The following is a 21729-nucleotide window of genomic DNA, read 5'->3' on the forward strand; positions in this document are numbered from 1 at the left end:
TAAATAAGTGCATTTCTGAAATATCGACAGGTATAAATGAGTTACAGTAAATTAGTATTCTACAATATTTAAGAAACTACAGGAAATGTAGGCAGATTCTTGAGGTGATGAAAGCTGTGTAAGCATTGTAATGCTTGCAATGTTGACTGTAACTTGACTTGAGGAGACTATACGTTGAAGGGTTGTCAGGCTAAATGTATAAGATATGCCTACTTAATTTATAAATTACAAATTGTTTTTCCCAAACATGTGCAGCGTGACTAATGTCCTAATGTTACTGTACAATCAGTATACATTGTCAACCAGTATATCATTATTACTGCCTGTGATCATTAAATGTCAGTAAAAGCTTCCTTGTCTGAAGACTGCGGTCATTTGACCGCCTATAAGTAAGGCAAACTGGCTTTGCTAGATCAATGAGTTTAGAGTTAGTGTATTGTAAAGCATTTAATTAATAAATAACACCTGTGGCAATATTCATAATTGTACACAATTAATTTAAACGTTTACGGGGATAATATTCTGTTCTCTTTTTATTTACAGGGTTCTCGTGGGGTCTTAAGTCAAATTTGTAGCCTTAAATTTAAGGGCTTAAAACGGCCAGATTTTCATCCGAGGTCTTAAATTTCATTGAGTCAGGTCTAAAAAATGTTTTACCCTCGTTTATTTCCAGAAACGCTGACCGCAGAAAGTTATTTCAAAGTAGCAAAAAAGTATTGAATGGTAGAAAGCGGAGCTCTAGAGTCTTTGCTACAAACGAAACCAGCAGAACACTGCCCTCAGAACGTTGGTTCGGTGTAGTAGTTCTTTCTGGGGGATATTGTTGTTGGTATGTACGCGGTGATAAAACTACAAATCCTGTTATAAATGCAATACCTGCCCGCAAAATACATCTGCGCTTCCTTTGTTAAAGATTGGCTACGTGTGGAAAATGGGAAAGTGGACTTTCAACGAGACATGGCTAGATCACAGCAATTTCCGCTGTTGGTTACAAGGGGTACCGAGCTCCAGGTACGAGGCTCACTGCAAACTTTGCCCCAAAAATATTCAATTCGGTTATCACTGTGATTGTTTTATCTGTAAATTTGTTTTTTCAATGACTGAATTGATTGAAATTAAATGTTTTTTTCAGAATTTCTTTGATTTGAATATTTTGGGGGGTAATGCGTCGTGTAGGTCTTACATTTCAATCTTTATGGTCTTAAAATGTCTTAAAAAGGTCTTAAATTGACTTACTGAAACCTGCAAGAACCCTGTATTTAAAAGCTTTCAAGATATGTTGTTAAGACATTCTTCTGGAGCCATGTCTCCCATGGCCCAAATGGGTTTGTTTTGTTTGTTTTTATTCCTTCTGGAAAAGCAATTTGTTCAAATGAATTGGAATACTTAAATACTGAAGTAACGTGTCCGTATTACACATTACATTCGTCCTCTGATTTAGAGTACCATGTATAGGTGAGTAAGTAACCTATTTGATAATGCAAACCAAATGGTGTTCACAAAAATCAACTACTACAGTAGATGGAAACCAGCAGTATCACAAAACTATGCATAGCTATCAATTTAGAGTGGATGTCTGCCTTATTGTGTTTGTTATGATCCAACTAGCTATGCAACATAAATTGGCAATCGCCAACTACTTGAATAATACCCTTTACTAGGAGTTAGCTAGCAAAAACATCAGCTAGTGGAATACAACAACAGTTCATGCTTTCATCTCAATATCATGCCACCGGTATGTATATAACTTGTGGGTATGAATACTTTCCTCACCAAAAAGGTTTCCCGGAATGGTTTAAGACTACCAAACTGGTTTGAAGGTATAGAACGTTTTGTCAGTCCCGGAAGCAATACATCACGATTGGGTGGGATATATCACAAATAACCAATGGGTTGTGCCGTTTCACTGATACGGAGTGCAACATAGATCAAATGCGAACAGAGAAATGCTAATCATCATAGCTAATGCATCGTAGGTAGATTATGCAAGTTTATAAACATCAGCTGGACAACAAACTTCACGGTACGTGAATCTTACTGTTCCAGTCACTATGGGATCATTACTGTAATTTTTTTACGCCACTACTTGGCCTCGAGAGTTTGGGCAAGTCATTCATTCTGGTATATGTGCCTGGCCAAGATTACGCACTAGCAACTGAGCGCATAGTTTTGAGTTACAATGAAAGGCAATGTAACTCCTATCATGTGATTTTGACAGATGTTATTTCCACCCATCAGCCAAATTTGGAGCAATACGTGACCTGTCCAACGAGAATGAGTAAGTCTCTGGACCAGTTATATGGAAATGTGGAGGGTGCTTATGTGCCAAGATGCTGCCCACCACGAAGGCTTTCAGATCACAACTTTACCCATCTCTTGCCTCAGTACCTTCAGAAACTAAGAAGGGAGAAACCCTTAGTTAAACACATTTAGGCCTAGAGAAATGACTGGGTTAAAGAGCACAGTAACAACCCTTAACTTATGACCAACCAGCAGCATCACCAGCAGACTTGTCATGTAGATCCGGGAATTGCTAAGAGAGGGGCTCCAACGAGTCTGTAGTACTAACACCTTCTCTGACTGCCTTGTCCTGAACACCAGCATTCCTCAGGGGTGCATTTTATCTCCCCTCATATTCTCCATATATACACAAAATGTCATATACACCAAAGACCTCAAGATATGCAGAAGACATGACCCTGGTTGCCTGCAAGCAGGATATACATTTACATGTAGTCATTTAGCAGACGCTCTTATCCAGAGCGACTTACAGTAAGTACAGGGACATTCCCCTGAGGCAAGAAGGGTGAAGTGCCTTGCCCAAAGCCACAACATTATTTGTCACAGCCAGGAATCGAACCAGAGACCTGATTAATAGCCCGATTCCCTAACTGCTCAGCCACCTGATTCCCATGTCACCAGGGTGTCACCAGCCCTTTCTACTCTTAGCACCTTGCCACCTGGTTTGACGGCAGCTTCCTTGACCTCAATGTATGTGAGGTAGGATAGAGCAGGCAGCATAGGGGCCGCTTCAAGCCAGTTACCATGAAAGGACAGGAAGTGGAGCAGGTCCCTCACTTTTGGGAACTTATTTGGAAACAATCATTGACAGTAAACTTACCTTTCAGACCAATACAAACAATTATAAAAATGCAAGGAAATGGATCTGTCTCCTCAGGAAACTGAGGAGCTTCAATGCCAGCAAGCATACCCTGACCATGGTCTACAGATCACTGTGTTCTCACCTTTAACATTGTCTCCTGGTATGGGACCTCTGTTAGAGATAGGAACAAGATGTCTCAGGTGGTCAACCAGGCCAGCAGGATCATTTGAGACAAACAATTGCAACTCTAAAACTGTACCAGTCCATAACAAAGACAACCCAAGCCTACAATAACTTCACATCATTCTAGCTGTTGTCATATGGCAGGGAGACTCAAGGTTTCTGAAGACAGTGTACGTTCAAATAGTCAGGATGCCTGATTAATACAAATGATTTATTCAGTACCGTAAAGTACTTAACAAAGCAATCTGTGACCGATCCGCTGGAGTACACGTAACGCAAGAGTCGTTCAGCCAAGTGATAAGGATCCTTAAAGATACTATGTCTTAAATAGACTCACAACATCTGGGGCCTCATGTATAAAGGATTGTGCAGCTTTCATACCAGAAGATGGCGTACGGCCAAAACTCAAAGTACCTACGCACAGAAATATTCACATGTATAAAACCAGTCGTACGCCAGGTCCTGCGCACCTTTTCCTCAAATCACAATCAACGTGAGATTGACCGCACGTGAACAAGCCACTGACCCCGCCTTGCCTCCTTCCATAAATGAATATGCAGATGGACAATAAATGAACCCCTGAGGTAATTTAATTTAATTAAAATGGCTAAACACTAGGACTGTCCTCACTCAGTGGACTAGTCGATTGTTTGGTTGATATGCTCTTGGTCGACTAAGATGTTTTTTAGTCGAGCTGCCTGTGTTAGCGTTTTCTCTTTTGTTAATCTGCGTTTTGTTTTGTTTTTTGCACGAGCACAATTGTAGCTGTTAGCCTAAACTCAACCATACTTAGTCTACAATTGGTGTTATTAATCCTTTAGGCAAAATGGCAAAGAAATCTGTGGTATGGAAGCATTTTAGTACCGATGTAGAATGCACACTGAACAGCACACAAAAACATGTAGAATGCATACTGAACAGCGGTTTATATTCCATAGTTTGACGTTGAATGTAGCCTACCACTTGAAAACCGTAAGTTGGCCATCGGATCATTATTTTACAGTGTGTAGCCTAACATAGGCCTAGGATTTTGATGTTTCAGGAACAAAAGTTTTAGGCTATGTCTGCTTATGCTGTGCTACTGTATGTCTAACCATCTGCATTTTATTTTGAACAACAGCCTAGTTTTCAAATTTGAGACCGCACGCTTTCAACAATTGTCGGCTTAGGATGTGCTAAGTTGTTGGACTGTTACTTGTTAAATAGCTAGTTCTGTCTAGACGTGTGTACAATCAAAGATATGAAGCAAGATTGCAGGTGTATTCCCTAAACTGAAGTTTACAGTTTGAATAATCAAGGTTAAAGATACCACATGCAAATCGAATGACATTATCTTCAACAACAAAATCTTTTTCTGTTGCACCATTCCCCACTCGTCTTCTACGTAAATCCGCATGCTGCACTTTCAGGCATTTGCATGTTAAACACACACTATTTTAAATATGTAGTACATTGTAAGAGATCATAAATAATACCAATCGGGTAGGCTAATCAGGCATTTTTTTAATTATCGGCATTCGGTAACAACAGGACTGGTGACACGAGGCTTATTATTAGTAGCCTAATAGCAAATTTGATAGCGACTGAATATGTAATATCCAGCAGCTACATTGTCAGATCGGGAAAATGTTTGTACATTTGTTTGTCTAGTTGTAAATCTCCCCTCTTAGGTATGTAAATCTTTCAGATTATCTCTTAAAACAGTGAGATAAAACATCACACAATATGCTTAAATGAAAAACTGACATTTATAGAAGAAAATACAAACGTTTCAAATTGATTAGTCGTGTTTAGTCGAGTCTTGGTCGACCAAAGAAATTCTTAGTTGTGGACAGCCCTACTAAACACGCAAAAAAGAAACATTTCACAGACTGTGATCGCGGTTTTAACAGAGGTGGGGGCGAGGAAATTTGTCCTGTCATCAGGAATTGGCAACAAAAGAAAGTCGGCAGAGTGGATAACTGTCACCAGGGCCGTAAATGCTGTGGTTTCGGAGAACTGGGCCATGGCAGAAATTGAGAATAAAATGGTCTGATATAAAACTTGAAATGAGCTAAAGTTTGGCTTACAGAGACAATTGCATTTTCCCATGCCAATCTTGTAGTTGCACAGCACAGTGAGTATATGCTTAATCTGTGGAAATCTGTGAGAGTGCAATATTACCTATATACAGAGGCTGACATGCATTTCCTGAGTGATTTTGTCGTTCGTTTGACACCCTCAAGTTTAACAGTTTTATCCTGTTCTCCAAAGCACCGGCGGTACCAGCTGGTACAGTAGCAACTTGATTTGACACTGTATTGAAATGTTGTAATTCATGATCTAAACTGAATAAGCAGAAGTAAAAAGCAAATACATGCTTTACAGAAGGATATGTGTAATGATATGCATCTTGGTCAAAGAATCATGTTCAGAAGCTTTTCATTTGTTTTCAATACTTATCAATGGTGCTTAATGTTGTTTTGTATTTATGCAATGCATTTCCTCCTTGTTCCTAGGAATGGTGGACTCATTTGTGGCTTAATGAGGGATTTGCGTCCTGGATCGAGTACCTCTGTGTTGACCACTGCTTTCCTGAATACGACATTTGGACACAGTTTGTTTCAGCGGACTACACCAGGGCCCTGGACCTAGATGCGCTAGACAACAGCCATCCAATAGAGGTTAGTGTTTGTTAGTTTTGTCATATTTTATTATATGTAGTAGTCTTGACTATACAAGATCAACATTTAAGTGTAAATAAATGTTCTTTTGCAAAAGCATTTAACCTCTTAAAAATCCTGTAAAAAACATTATTTTGTTTCTGACATTAGGGTTTCTCCAGTAGGAGGGAACCTATTGTTATTGGTGGTATTATTTACTTTGTTACATGGGAGTCAATGGCACCCTCTAGATTAATAATGTAAAAAGTTGAGAAATTTGGCATGTTGGAACTGCAGAGCATTAGTAACTACCATACCAAACATGGCCCACATGAGACAATAGGTGGCGCTACAGGCCATGCACCAATATGTCAATTTTCAAAGTGATGCCATTTGCAGGCCATAAGTCCCAACATTCTGAAATTGAGTACACATGCCTAACTGCTCATGAGGAACAAAAAGTCTCAAGAACCTATAACGGCCACCATATTGGATTTTTCTATACAATAAAGATTAGTCCAAAACAACAAAATTCTTCTCCTCAGGAACAGTAGCTCCAATTGACTTGAAATACGAAACTGATTTGTAAGACATACGTCTTTGTATAGGGTGATAAGCAATGAGTGATGTATTACAAAGTGGCCAAATTATTAACAAAATTGTTAAATTGCACCCATGGCACATCTTTCATGTGTCCATAAATAAGTGCCATATAAGGAATACACTATAACATTTTACCATGTGCGAAGGCAACTTTATATCTCCCAAAATAATTAAATAAATGAAATCTAATTTATCGCAAACACTAAAATAATACTTTACACATCCACCGGTCAAAAACTGATACTCTGATTCAATCACAAGTTCATTTGAAGACTCTTGACAAAGTTTAGTACACAAATCTGAGAAATAGTTGAATGTAAGATGAAAAGTAGATTTATTATGAATATTTGAAATATGCATGCTTGGCTAATTGCTCTTCCAATGAAGAAGCCCTAACAACCACAGCGCGTGGGCTCCAAATTCTCACAGACACATCCTGGCCCCTAACACCAGGGATTAAAGTATTCCGGCACCGTGCTGGATTTCCGGCGTGCGGCGTTAAAAAAGTCTTAAATTATTATTAATATTTTTTTAAACACGTCTCAATATCGCCACTATCACTTTGGAGTTCATGAGTTTGCCTGCCAATGATATGAAAGGAGCACAACTCTCCCGCTCTCATAACATTATTAGCCAATCAGAAGTAGATTGGGGCGGGTCTTGGGAAAATGTGCTTCAACCACCGACTTTTCTCTATCGCTCTGCCTATGCTGCGTAGATGCCCAAGTAGAGAGACGTCACACGGAAGGAGAGTAGGATGGAGAGCAAGTTCATGAATCCGGGGGAAGATGCCCTCCTCGTTGATAAAGGGTTGAAAAATAAATGGCACTGGGCATAGGTAGAAGAGATAGGAAAGAACAGTAAGCATTTTGGTAGCTGGTGTAAAAAGGTAAGAGAAGCAGGTGCTTGCTTCTACACTTTGTGCTCGAGAAACCTACGTTATGCAACTAGCGGTAAAAAAGTACTTGGATATCATGACCTAGACCCCGCTCATACAGCAGCTGTATGCGCTCTCCAACACACAACGCTGTTACCGGGAGCAACAACCACAGCTCAGGGATGCAAACGGCGCGCTGTTCGGCGCCTCCCGCTTTTTTCACTTCAGTTTGGGTGACTTGTGTGAATCGTGCAGATCCGAAGAGTTTTTTTTTAAGGGGGGGGGGGCTGATTATACTTGCACCAACAGTAATTCTGTATTGCCTCCACCAAACAAGTAAATAGGAAGTAAGCAAATCAGCAGTATGTGCGCAAGCCTACTTGTGTGTCTTATTGCTGCGTATCTTTTACTGTCTATGGCGAGGTGACTCAATAGGCAGATCCGGACCTAGACGCAATACAAGCAAGTTTCCAATCTAAAGCTCCATCAGGAGCTGTAATAACTGTAATCACCATGACAACTCACTCACTCAACATTGGCCGCAACCTTTGTGGGTCACGCAGGTCGTGTGTGTCATTGGCAACAACGCAGGCTCATCAATTTGGCTAGCAATGGCTAGCGATTTCGTCAACAAATACCAAGAAATAGGTTGCAGCAGTTTGTCTTTTGACTACACTTGCAAAATCCGCTAATAGGACTGAGCTCGAATAGCTTCGGCGACTTTTTATAGTACAAAATCCAGACATCCCGAAATGCAGAAACTCATTTCCGGGAGATAATTGCAGCATTTATCCAGTGACCGTATAGTTTTGAAGCACCAAAAAAACTGTTCAAAGCAGCTCCATTCAAGTCCCTGGATGCTGGGCTTCAACAGAGAAATGCACTGTGACGCTATGGGAAAGTATGACAAGGAAATCGAGTCAGTCGACCTGCTACTATAATGTATCTGATTCTGAACGAACTCGTCTTTGAGATGAACGTGTTCTAACACATTCAAAATGTTAACACAATAGTAAATATTTGACCATACATTTTTTTGACATTTTAGGGGAAGCCGAGTTTCCCTTGCAGTCTTAAAGAAATCGCCTACTGTCATGGATTTTATTGGGAAGGTGACCATACACAGCTTGTGGCAAGTAGAATAAACTACCTCTCAAAAGTAAGACCCTACAGGCCTTGTCCTCCATTGATCCTGTGGTGAGGGGCCATTCCCAGGCTACTCAGCTGAAGGAGTTGGCTTGGATCATCAACATTTAGTGCCCTTAGGTGGCCAGGAAGAAGAGGAAGGAGTAAAACCAGAAGAAGTGCTAGATAGTTTAATAAGAGTTTATGTATCGGAATAAAAAATGAAATAGAATATTCCAAATAAGTGTTGGTGTATTTTGATCTTCAGAATGTCATTTTACTCAATTTGCATGTAGGGGTGGGCCAGGGATGTCAGGGGGTTGGTGGCAAAGTAAGGATATGGATATTTGCTGCGGGGCGAGGGCTGAAATTACTTCTCTCTTTTTTGACCATACATGTGTTTGCATCCCTGACAGCTGATGTACTGGCATCAATAACTGACCGTGTGTGTAACCTGAAGATACGCATGTGCACGTTCATCGCAGAGCACGATCTGTCTTTCAGGCTAGCCCAACCCCTGGTGAATTTATGCCAAAAAACTGTTGAAGACAAAATTGCTTTGACAAAACTGTCAATATCAAATCAGCATGCCAGTTATTTTAATACACACGGCATAACACCAAAGTTCAAAAGATGTATTTTTGGAAAAGCTAAAAAACGGCATGTTTTCCTTAAATGTCAACGAAGCCACCAACAAGAATATGGACAATGTCCCCGAATATCCTCAATGTCTTCGTTCGTTTTTTTGATTAAGATGAGAACGCAGTAAAAACTCAACACCCAGCAAGTAAAACATATTCATGTTCCTGCTTGCTAGGTGTTGCGTTTTTACAGCCAATGCCTCAGCACTTATGCTAGAATTAAAAGATGTATTGCAGTCATATGGTTTGCGGCTGCAGCAGGGGTCTCATTTATAAAGCTTGCGTACGCACAAAACGGGGCTGAAAATGTGCGTACGCCACTTTCCACTCAAAGGTTGTGATTTATAAAAAACAAACTTGACGGGAGAATGTGCGGTCCTCTACGCAAACTCTGACCCTCCTGTAGGCCTACGCATATTTAGAAAACAATTGGAATTGGCGACGCAGATAACCGCACTTAAGTCAGACTGCAGAAAGTGAATGTGGAAAGAACATTACTCGTAATATTTATATATTTTGTTTTCCTCACACACGTTTTTTTCATTCAGTTTAATGATTATCATGAAGATTACATCCAGCAGTGTTATTTGCGCTTGTACTGAGTGACTCTTGTTCCATAAACACCTTGTACAATCCAACTCAAATTTTAAATAAAAATTCAGCGCTTCCTCACCATCAGATTGTCCACTACGGGAGTTCAGGAGGGGGAGATTCCCCGACTGCATGGAATACAGGATAACATCACATATCTTACCTTTAGATAACTGCAGAACACATTTAGTGTATAACTAAATATATTTAATACTGTGCAAATATCCTCATATGTCAAAAACTGGAAATAGTCATCAAGCTCCCATTCAATCACTACACTCTACGTCCTCGTTATTAGTCCAGACTTTAATAGATTACTGTTCATAACAAAACGCTTTTGTTTTCAAATTGTATCTCGACTCGCAGTATCACTGCCACAGTTTACGCCACTCAGTTTTTTTTTTTTTTATTGGTGATCTACCGGCCACCACATTTGAGTTTTCGGGCTCCACCAATAGGCTAACAGTTGTCATGCGCTATGATTCACCGTAAAGAACAATCGTATGCCAGGGTCATGATGAGATACTAGATTAGCATTCATGAGGTGCTTTGCATTGACTATTTATGGTTAAAAATGAGCGTGTTCAGGGCGGGGTACAATGCTGATTCACGTACGCACACTTGTGGGTAATCTATGATTTATAAAGGGAACATTGCGTACAGGTGTGCGTACGCACGGTTTTATAAATCTGAATTTTTGTGTGCATACGCCATTTTAGGCTTTTGGGCGTACGTACACTTTTAGTAAGAATCCTACGCACAGTTTTATAAATGAGACCCCAGGTCACTACTATTCTACTAGACAATTTTGCAGTCATGAGAAGAAAGAAGACTGGACTTGAGACACAAGTGAGGAAGGAGAACCCGTACCTCCTGGACATATCTGGAGACTGTCCATATGGTGTCCAATGCTGCCAAGGCCCTCATGAGCCCTCCCAACTCAGAGGTTGAAGATTTCTGCTCTGATGTTTATTATGACATTGACAAGTCACCAAAACAAAAGGAGATATTTTCAGAATTTTAGAGATGCTGGATCCAGGCGAAGAACATAAATACAGGTAATACAAATCATGCAATTTATACAAATGTCTTCGAAGTGTTTTTAATTGAAGGCCTACTGCCTCTGTTAATCTGTAGTAAGTGCATTGTTTGTGGCCTATAATGCTGTATGTAATGCAACCTTTTAATCCACATATTTGAGTGGTTAGGTTTTATTTAGGAGGGAGCAAAACAGCATTGAATCAATGTCCTTATGTGTGTTGTGTGTGTGTGCGTGTGTGTGCTGAGGCGGGCCCTCACGCGTGTGTGTGTCCGTGTGTGTGTGTGCTACAGAAAGTTACTTAACCAAGTCCTTGAAAGACATGAGGTCACAGTTGTGGAAAAGGCCAGAATATAAATTCTGCAACAAAAACAGGCTACGGCACCCAGGACACTGGTTAACCAGAACCGGAAGGCACGGATCTCTGTGCTCTTCACAGAGTTTGAAAGGCTGACAGTCATGGTTGACTTCTTCAGAGGTATCTTAGGAAAACTCATGGCTAGTTCTTTTTTTAGTTATTAACAGTGGTTATGGTCCATCTCTGCCTGATGACATGGCTTGCTATTTAAGTCAAGGGACAAATGGAACAGTCAGGTCTCTTTTTCAACAACAGTAACCAACTTTAAGAGATTTTCTCATATCATTGTATACTTACTGTTATCTTGTTTTGAGTTTTAATCATCTGGAAAAAATGGCTGAATATTTTTTTTATGTTTGCAGGTGTCCTTCCAATATTTTAAGTCTTTCTAAATATCTGCAACATGAGAAACCCATGGTGCCCTTGTTGCATGTCAAAATGGTGGCCCTTGTGAGAGAGCTGCTGAGCAAATTCATGAAGCCAGGAGCTATTTCCCTGAGCAATAAGGAGATCCTTAGGATCAATGTACGGAGTACAGATTTACAGCTTTCAAACAAAAGGCTTTGTGTTGGAAGGTTTGGCTACTCCGCCATGAATAAGGCCCGTGTGGAAAGAAAAATATGGGTTGGGAATCTGTACAACTCTTGTCAACAACATAGTCACCTCACTCTTCTGCTCTGACTCCATCTCTCACTCAATGTGACTCTGTATGTGGAGCTTTCATGACCTTCGGAAAGGCCTTGCCTAATGTTGTTCAGCCTGAAGCGCTCGGCCAACTGGAGGAGGTGGTTCCGGCTTACCAAATAGATGATGACCTAGTACCTCTGGCCAAGATCGATGTTGAAGAGGACAGCAGAGTGGATATGAACTGGTGGAGTCGGGTGGCAATTTTGAAAAATACAGAAAGAGGTGTGAGGTACCCAACCCAGATTAAGCTTGTGAAAGCCCTTCTTTCAATTTTCACAGGCCCCCTGGTGGAGGGGTCATTTAATTTAATGGATGACATCCTACAGGCTGACAGATGCAGGATGAATGTTGAATCATATGAGAGCCTCGCCATTATAAAGTCATCCATGAAAGCCAGGAACTGGACGGCCGCAACAATGTTGATAGACCAGTCTTTGAGGCGTTCCTGCCTATCTTTTTATAAAAATGACCAACTCCACCTACAGAAAAAAAGGCATGTGAACAGGCACTGAAAAAGAAAAGAATGGGTGAGGCCATAAGGATGCGTTCAGCAGCGGTGGCAAACCGACTACTTAACCAAGCCAGGAAAATAAAAAGGCCAGCTAAAGCCTGCTCTAGCTAAAGCCTGCTCTGCTGGACCATCCTCTGCCTCCTCTGGGCCAGCCAGGCCACATCCGTCCACTGGACCATCTACCTTATCTATACCAACCGGACAACCTCCACCAAACAGAACCTCCACTGAAACAGCTAGACATCCTCCATCCACTGGACCATCTACCTCATCTGGAACAACCAGACAACCTCCCCCCACTCCACCAAACACCACCTCCACTGGAACAGCAAGACATCTTCCATCCACTGGACCATACACCTCCTCAGAACCAGCTACACAACCTCCCTCCTCGGTGCCTTTCACCTCCTCCTCTAGGCCACCAACTTCCATCTCTGGATCAGCCACCTCTTCTGGACAAGCCAGGTTATATCCTCTCTTTTGTGGCCCAGCCAAAGCCCCCCCCACCTCCTCTGCACCAGCCTCAACTGCCTCTGCAAAAAGGAAGCGTTCTGATGACTCAAAACCCACTAAAAAGAGAAAGAAATAGATCACTGTGTTTGTGTATTTTCTGTTTGTATTTATTTCCCAACAGTTAAGTTACCAGTTGCATTTGAATGTTTTGTTTGTTATGTTTTATTGATATATTTTCTCTTAATTTACGATTATTTCTTTTGAACAAAGCAGTTATGGAAATGTTGCAGTATACTAAAGGAAACTATTATCTACAGTTCACTGTTGCACTTTAACAGTTCCTTTTTCCTCAATTAAATGATTGCAAATCAAATTCTTCTTCCACTGACTTAATTTCACATACCCTTATAACATGTCACCATGTGATTGTAGGTCATCTTGTAACCTTTGAAGGACAAAGCTTAGCAGCAAAACTTGATCCCCAAAAAATCTTAAATATATAATAAATCATAAATGCTACATGTGTTAGTACCATATTGTAGTGAGGTGGAATACTACTGCTGACCTTTCTTGGTTATGCAGTTTCAAAAGTCCCACCATAATCTGCAATCATTCATTTCTAAATGTTTTTATTTATATTTTTTTTACTAAGGCTGCAACTGACGATTATTTTAATAATCGATTAATCTGTCGATTCTTTTTTTTTATTAATCGAAAAATGTTAAAAAACATTAATTTACAACCCTTTATTCAAAATCAATACTGACAGTGCAAATTCTCAGTGCAAAACAGGATTGAGGATTAAGCTATTTTTAAAGAGTGATTTTTGACATTTTAATTGAAAAAGTAAAGGCTGTGGACGTATACCAGACATTGTTAAGATACTCTGGTGTCTGTTTGAGGTTTTATATTCCCAAAAATATTATAAAAGTCTACATTTTTCAAAATGGTATGGGTAGTTTTCACCCGGCCCTTAACGCGATGCTGCAAAGTAGCCTTTTCTGATTGTGAGACAAATGTTGAATATGAAACTAACTTCACCTTGGTCAATTAACACACTTTTTTGATGTATTTAGTGTGAAATGTTCCCACACCTTGGATGACTTGGGTCGTACTGCTTTCTCTGCCTCCACCATGTTTCAGAACAACGTTACTCAACAATGTCTCTCCAATGGCCTTTCCTCCTATGGAAGCAAATCGTGACCAAAATTCAAAGGAGAATGCATTTCCAGAAATGCATTTTAATTTTAAGAACGTGGCTGCAAAATCGTGACCACAATTCAAATTCAAATGCATTTCCAGAAATGCACATTGAACGAAAAAGCATTCTGAGCGGCGCAGCAGAGTGACGTCAGTAGCCGCTCTTCTTTAGCTCCCTGTTGACCGAGCTACCCATCTTGTTCGGAAGGGGGCGGTGTGCACATCTGCATTGCATAACATCAGGATCAGAAAGGGTTTTACTCGCCATGAAAGTTTGCACACATTAAACATATAGGAATCTTAAAACTTAAATATGTAGACTAACTATACAAAATGAGCAAAGTCTAGCTAATACTAAGGGGATTTACAATAAAAAATAAAATATAAAGTAGCCGTGTGCCGGGAAATTGATTCAATTGCTGGGTCTTTAGAGGATGCATCACAGATCATGGTGCTCCCTCAAATTGTGCAAACACTGTCAAAATTAGCTGAACAGGTAGAATCTAATAATATATCTGAGTCTGATGCCCGTGACCGAGTAGAACAAGTCATAGAGAGCTTGGCTGCATACTCTGCCGTCACACATTAATGAGGTTGTCATAGTTTGAGGCTGTGGAGCATCAAACGACCAACCATCAACATCCCGAGTCCATTGAAAGCTATTTATTAGATGGTTTAAAAATAAAGGAAATAGCGGAGCTGTTCGGCGTATGACACCGCCCCCTACCAAACAAGAAGGGTAGCTCGGTCAGCAGGGAGCTGAAGAAAAGCGGCTACTGACGTCACTCTACTGCGCCGCTCAGAATGCTTTTTCGTTCATTGTGCATTTCTGGAAATGCATTTGAATTTGAATTGTGGTCACGATTTTGCAGCCACGTTCTTAAAATGAAAAAGCATTTCTGGAAATGCATTTTAATTCGAATTTTGGTCACGTTTTGCTTCCATATCCTCCACCTCTACTCCGCGCTCAACTAAACCAGAGCTGCCAACTCTCACGGTTTCGCTGTGTGACACACGCATTTCAACCATTTCTCACGCCACACCTTGTATATCTCACGCTGAAAAGGCAACGCCAAACAAGTAGCCAATCTAACGTTGTAAACAGTAACAGACGACGCGCAGGTTAACGCATACAAATAATTCAGATATTATATATTCAACAGCAAAATATTTCAGTTTTATGAAATTTGACTCACAAATATTTTAGATCTTTCATATTCAAATTCAGATACTTTTGTCAGCTTTCGAGCTCCGTAGACACCCCCCCTCCCACTCACCCCCACAAATAAAGTTCAGACTCGATTCTTTTTTGCATTAACCCCTGGTGACATTGTTTTTGCGACTACTGAAAGATTTTAGATTTTGATGGGACGGTTATAGTCTGAGGAATAATCTCAATCTTCAGAATTATTATGTATTAATTTATTTCTAAACGCTGGATGTATAAAATCAAATGAACGTTCTTAAATTAGTGGTTTTATTGTATATTTTATGGCTTTCGTTTTTAACAGTTGCTGCCTTTTGAAACAGAAATCAAAGTTACAAAAAAAAAAAAATTACCGTAATGAAATAAAACTACTTTTTAGGTGCGCTTATCAGGAGTAAATCCATGTGCGAGATAAATAGCCTAAAATGGTAACATCGACTGTACAGTACAATCGACTATTGATTGTACAGTGCAATATAGTTAATTTGGGCCTGCAACAAAACTTACGGTTCCTTGTTAAATAACACACACAATAATATTAATAACAAACAAAAAAAATGTTGTAGTAGGGGAAAGGGAGAACTGAATTCTCCACGACTGTTTTAAAACTCTGGCAATGTTTGTCAGTTTTCTCACGGCAACCATTGTTAATTGCTAAATTTTGTACCATCCTTTTTTGAAAGAAACAAACACTCGGTGTAGTTGAACCTTTTTGGTTACAAAACCGAGATGTTTTAATCATGGTTAATAGCAGCAGCAGCCAGCTCATAGAGGGCGCTAGGGCGCCGCCCCACCACTGCTGCATCACATACCGACCTGAAACTTAATTGAATTAGACTTAAAAAGAAAGAAAAACATGTCTAATGAGTAAAGTCAATCTTATATAGCTAGTAGAATATTGAATATGCAATAAAAATGTGGAAGAAAAAGAATCTACGTTGTCTAAAGTTAGCTGATAGGCTACGTATTTCAGGCTGGGCGCAAGTTACTTGTGCCCAAGGAGCCCTTTTGACTGTCGTTATAAGTTGTACATGTGTAGTTCTCTCCTCTCAATGCAAGCAATAGGACCTCGCCGGGGCACACTAAACCTGCGCCCCAAACTGCTGATTTACTAGAGGGCTTGTTAAATACATTATGATAGGGCCCGTTATGTCTGTCACATCCAACCACATCACTCAACACATTTAAGACGTTTATTTACGTTGTCATGGTGTTCTCTCAGAACTGAACTTGTATCTACCATTCTAGCTCTAACGTTATAAAGCTAGCTAGCTAATGTCATGATGGAAACTTGCAATTCAGTCAAGTTGCTAAAAAATACGCCCTTGAAAAAGACATTTTTAAGAGAAGCTCAAAGTGAAGGAGCTTGGACCTGATTTTCACCCTACATCACACGACGGTCAAGCTGGCTCAACTGCGCATGTCGGTTGCAAAAGACGAACTTCTCCCGGGTATAATACACTTGGAGTGTCGATCAGGTCATCGTCATCATATAATTCTGTTCACTGGATTACAGGGCTTGACATTAACCTTTTAAAGGCACTTGTCCTTAAGACAAGTATGTTTACGTTTCACTAGTCAATGCACAAAAGTCACTTGAACCACATACCTTTAAATAGTTGGACCAAGTGATCGGGTAAAACTAGCCTGGCTAACGGAGGTCGCTGTCTCAGGCAAATGATGACAGAAACAGGCTTGGTTAATGAAATCCGAGATGCTGGCCATCTTCAGCAGGCTCGTATCTACGATAGGCAGTCCTCCCTGACGTTTCTGGTGTAGAATGGAGTGAAGTACAACATTGTGCACACTGCCAATGAGCGACTAGTCTGACTGAGGCTTACGTCAAAACAGTTTAACGGGGACGCAGTCTCACTCAGATTGCCAGTTTAAACAAATCAAATAATCCGACCAGCTGGTTAAAAGCTGAGTTCCATTATCTCTTGAAAGCTGCCCTGCTCAACTATTTAGATGTATAATTGACTGTAAAACTGTAAAATTATGAACTTTGTGACATGACTGAAGACATGGTTGCCGCTCGACTATGCGGTCTGTACAGGGCGACATTCTCACTCAAATTTCAAGACTTTCGTGACCCAAATCAAAATGTTAATGCGACAGATCAATGGGGAATCGCTTTTTCTCGTAAAGGCGGTCCTCTTCAACTTTTTGGGTCTTTTTAAATCTAACTATTTGTATGATCCGTGTGGTCCTTTTGCCGTTTCAAATGCTATCCCTTCCCAGTTTTCTGCAGCCACATTGCGCGTGCATCCCAAATGTTTACAAACAAAAAATTGGTTATTCAGCAACAGTTGAATGACAGGGTAAGACAATACACTTGGTCGTTTTCAGTACTTCAATTTACAAATTAGTAAATACATTTAGGAATGTACCAAAATACTGCTTTCTGGTGTTGAGATAGCATTTTTTTTATAGCCCCCCCTGGAAATAAATGCACCAGCCGTCACAGGTTAATACTAAAATTGGACATATTTAACCTGTTAGGGTCCCAGACTGTGCTTAGGCTTTGTTTCCTTTCCTCTCCTCCACTCATCTTTTTCTTGCCTCGTCTGCTCCACTCTGTTCTTGCCTTGGCTACTCCTGCCTGTCTACTTGTCCAATAAGGTTTATCTTTGAGAATGAGTTTGTTAGATAATTTCACATAATCATATGTAGTTGTTCAAGCAACCAGTAATAATATTAAAATATAGCTGCAAGCAGTGATGCAGGTTCCTCCGCAAGATGGGAAAATATTATAAAAATGTACATTGTAGAAGGTCAAGAGTTGGACAACGAGAGCAAAACTACTTCATGTTTGGCCAACAACAATTGGCAGAATGGGGATTTGAACTCATGAGCATAAGTCTACAAGTCACTTAGTCTCTTTATCTCTTCTGCTACACACCAACTGTTGAGATTTTATGAATAGAACGGGCAGAGTATTAGCTTTGGTGAGCTTTGGGACAATTGTTAAGAAATGGTTGACATTTCAAGGTAGAATTGCATGAAATTGTGCATGGTATATCAGAATGATGTCCCCTTGAAGCCAATAAGGTTTGAAAAAACAGTCAAAATTAAATATGATTTATTGACACAAAGATATTGAAGCAATATGGACATTTACATAAGTACACCCTTTTCAGACATTTTGTATTGCATTTCTCATACCATTTCTTTTTATATAGACACTTCTGCCCGCACACTATCCACATCCATGCGGTTTCCCTCTCTCCCAGCACAAGTCACGCCAAAGCAGAAATGCTGTAGTGGCCGCTTGAGATTTGGGTGTCTTCCAAAAATTGCCTCCCACAATCAAAACAAATTAACCGCAACACTGCTTACAGAAATTCTCAAAGATGGCTTGAAACTATAAATATTGACTCCCTGAGTAGATTTTTTTCCAGGACCTCAGTCAATCTACAAGAACAGCCTCGTTGGCAACTGTACTAGGCCACAGCCCACAATCAACTGCATGCGAGTATGGCATTTGATGGTTCTGTAGCCGACTCTCTGTTCCCATTAAACTACACAACATGCACACTCAGGGTGACCAACAATATCATATTAACCAACAAACAGTAACATTACAAACATCTAACTGAAAGAACACAACAACTGAAGTCCCTCGCAACTCTGTTGTAACCAAACTATTTTCCACTAGTCTTAGCGTTTTTTGACATGCCACACTGCATGCTGGGTACCCAGGAGCGCTGACGCAGATTATCTAGCTGTGCTCCGAGCAGGATGTGACGAGATGCTAGTAAGTTTTGCCGATTAGCAAGCAATTTTTACGAATGTTTTGTTAGCAATTGAATGGTAATGCAAGTCAGCTAAAAACAATGTTAGTTAGCTTGGCTAAACTGGTTTTCATAGCAACTGAAATCAACAAATCAGATCAGTCGAACTTTATTCAGAATGGTGGGGATGGAGGGAACATTAAAATTGTAAGGTACAGTAAAAGTGAAATGGAACGCGTCTTTCTGCCTTGAAGCTGCATGGGTATCATCATCAAGACCACATCTATGTAAAGATAACATCCAAGCTAACCATTTCGCAAAATCTGACTGCAGCCTTGTATACCATATGTACGGTGTTATGGTTGTTTGAGTTAAACAACTTTCTAAATGAATTAAATGTCAAATCCAACTATAAATGTATAAGAAAGTTTCAATCAAATCTGAATTATTTTTACATTCATGCATTTAGCAGACGCCTTTATCCAAAGCGATCTGTTGACATAGACTAAGCTAACGTTAGCTAGAGCTTGATGAATTGAGTCATTGGACACAGCAGGAGAGAACGCAGAGTAAGCCAGCTAGTTAAAGCTCTGGTGGAAAATTCCAAATTAACGTATGCAGCCCTTACTGCCACTAACACACAACAGTGACACTGACACACAACAGTGACACTGACTGATCAAAAGCTAATTTGAGATAATATAAAGATGGAAAACCAGGCTAAGAAACGTAAACGTAATTACCTTCACTAGACAACGTTTTACCAATTGGACAAACGGCTATGTTTGTTTGTTTCAAGCTCCAAAAACGTATGAGAATTTTTTTGCTCAAATCAGCCCCAAAAAAGGTAAAAAAATGTGGAGGGCTGGCAGGCAGGGGCAGGCCAGCTGGAGGAAGCGGTCTTGGGGTGAGGGCTGAACAGAAGCCGTCCAGCTAGAGAGGGGAAGTCCAGCAAGGGGTCTGTTTCTCTCAGCATCGGTTGCATCCTCTGTTACACGCAGCATCCTCTGTTGTTGCTCTCAGCATGCTCTGTTGCACTATGTTGAGCAGGCCTCTGCATGACCCTTCAGACCTGTAAAAGTGAAGGGTCCATATTAATAGTGAAAAATTAAGCTTTTTACATCTACACTTGATATAAACCACAGTTTTGACTGTGAAATGCAGTAGCACTATTTCAAACTTGAATCCAACTGTGTTGACCTGATGGACACCCATGCAAAGTCAATCAAAACACGGTTTTGATTCCAGACTCTGACAAGATTATTTAGCTCTAAACTGGTCAATAAATACACATCTGACCAAAGACCAGCTCGACCTTTGCCTGTTAAGTTATTCTGACTATCAGAGACCTTTAAGTAGTTTGACCTAGTGAAATTGGCAAAACCAGCCTGGCTACAGTAGGTCGCTTTCTCAGGCAAATTACAAATAAAACAGGCTTGCTTTGAAAAATCCTATATGCTGGTTATCTTCAGCAGGCTCTTGTCTACAAAAAGCAGTCCTCCTTAACGTTTTTGAAGTGGAATTGAGTGAAATACAAAATTGTTTACGCACAACCAGTAAGCAAGCCGAGTCTGACTCTGAGGCTAACGTCAAAACAATGTACAGTATCCCCGGGATGCAGTCTCACTCCACTTGAATGTTTTGCACAAATCACAAAAAAAAAACATCTGGCAAAAAGCACAATTCCCACATCTCTTAAAGGCTGCCCTGCTCATCTTTTTTGGTGTAGACCGAACTGTAAAATGGTGAATTTATGAACATGACACGTCCAAACTCCAATTGCAAAGACTTTCATGACCCAAATCACATTTCTGAGCCTACAGGTCTGTGGGGAATCGCTTGTTCGCCTATAAGCTGCCCTCCTCTACCTTTTTGATGAATTCGCCAAGATGCTAAATGATTCACTAATTACACAAAGGAAAAAAGCTAGCTACTTTTCGAGTTTTTTTATTGAATTCAATTATTATATTGACATACCAAGTTGAAATTATTTATGGTGCTTCAGAGTGATGTCGTCTTGAACCCTATTAGGTTTGAAAAACAGTCAAAATTGTATTTGATTTATTGACACAAAGATATTGAGGCAATGTGGACATTTACTTAAATACACCCCTTTCAGCCATTTTGTATTGCATTTCCTATTAAATTTGACCCTTCTACCCATCTGTAACACATTTCAAGTCGATTGGATCTATGTTTCTCGAGGAGATGGGTTTTGAAGGTTGTAACAAATTTGGACAGTACAGCAAAATCTATCATGGCGGTTCTTGAGGTTTTTTTGGTCCACATGAGAAATAAGGCATGTATAGACATTTTCAGGCATTTTGGAGTAATGGGGCGCTGGAGAAATCACGTAAACTTTGGGCATGTTTTATAGTGCCACCAATGGGCATACATGGGCTACTAGCCGTCTGGGAGTAATGAGTGACCTGTTGTATCATTGGGCCAAGTTGGAAAAAAATCTGGTCCAGCACTTTTTGAGCTATTGAGCCATTTAACGAAGAATGAGAAAAATAATAATAATAGGAATACTAACAAAAACAATGGGTTTCCTCCTACCAGAGGAACCCTAAATATAGTTTTAGTCGCCAGTAACGTTTCATATTTTAGAACTAGAAGACATTTTTCTCCCTCCAAAACTAAACAGCATAGCTGGACTCTGAGCCCTTTCTCATCTCCTTCTTACCATATAGGTATCCAGGGCCAGCCCAAGGCATAAGCGAACGAAGTGGCTGCTTAGGGCCCCCGTGGCCACCAGAGGGCCCCCAAGAGCAC

The 21729-nt window shown here is 40.2% G+C and overlaps 1 protein-coding gene across 4 annotated transcripts in view; it reads left to right on the forward strand.

Annotated features, from left to right (window-relative positions):
• npepps (aminopeptidase puromycin sensitive) overlaps window positions 1-21729 on the forward strand; it is a 197873-nt gene that overhangs the window by 40679 nt on the left and 135465 nt on the right. For all 4 annotated transcript variants that reach the window (XM_084684883.1, XM_084684885.1, XM_084684884.1 and 1 more), the window contains exon 10: window positions 5785-5949. In XM_084684883.1, the coding sequence (XP_084541009.1) occupies window positions 5785-5949 (165 nt within the window). The remainder of the gene's footprint in view (window positions 1-5784; window positions 5950-21729) is intronic.

This window comes from Hypomesus nipponensis, chromosome 21 (genome assembly GCF_054491055.1).
Source record: "Hypomesus nipponensis isolate SF chromosome 21, ASM5449105v1, whole genome shotgun sequence".
NCBI lineage: Eukaryota > Metazoa > Chordata > Actinopteri > Osmeriformes > Osmeridae > Hypomesus > Hypomesus nipponensis.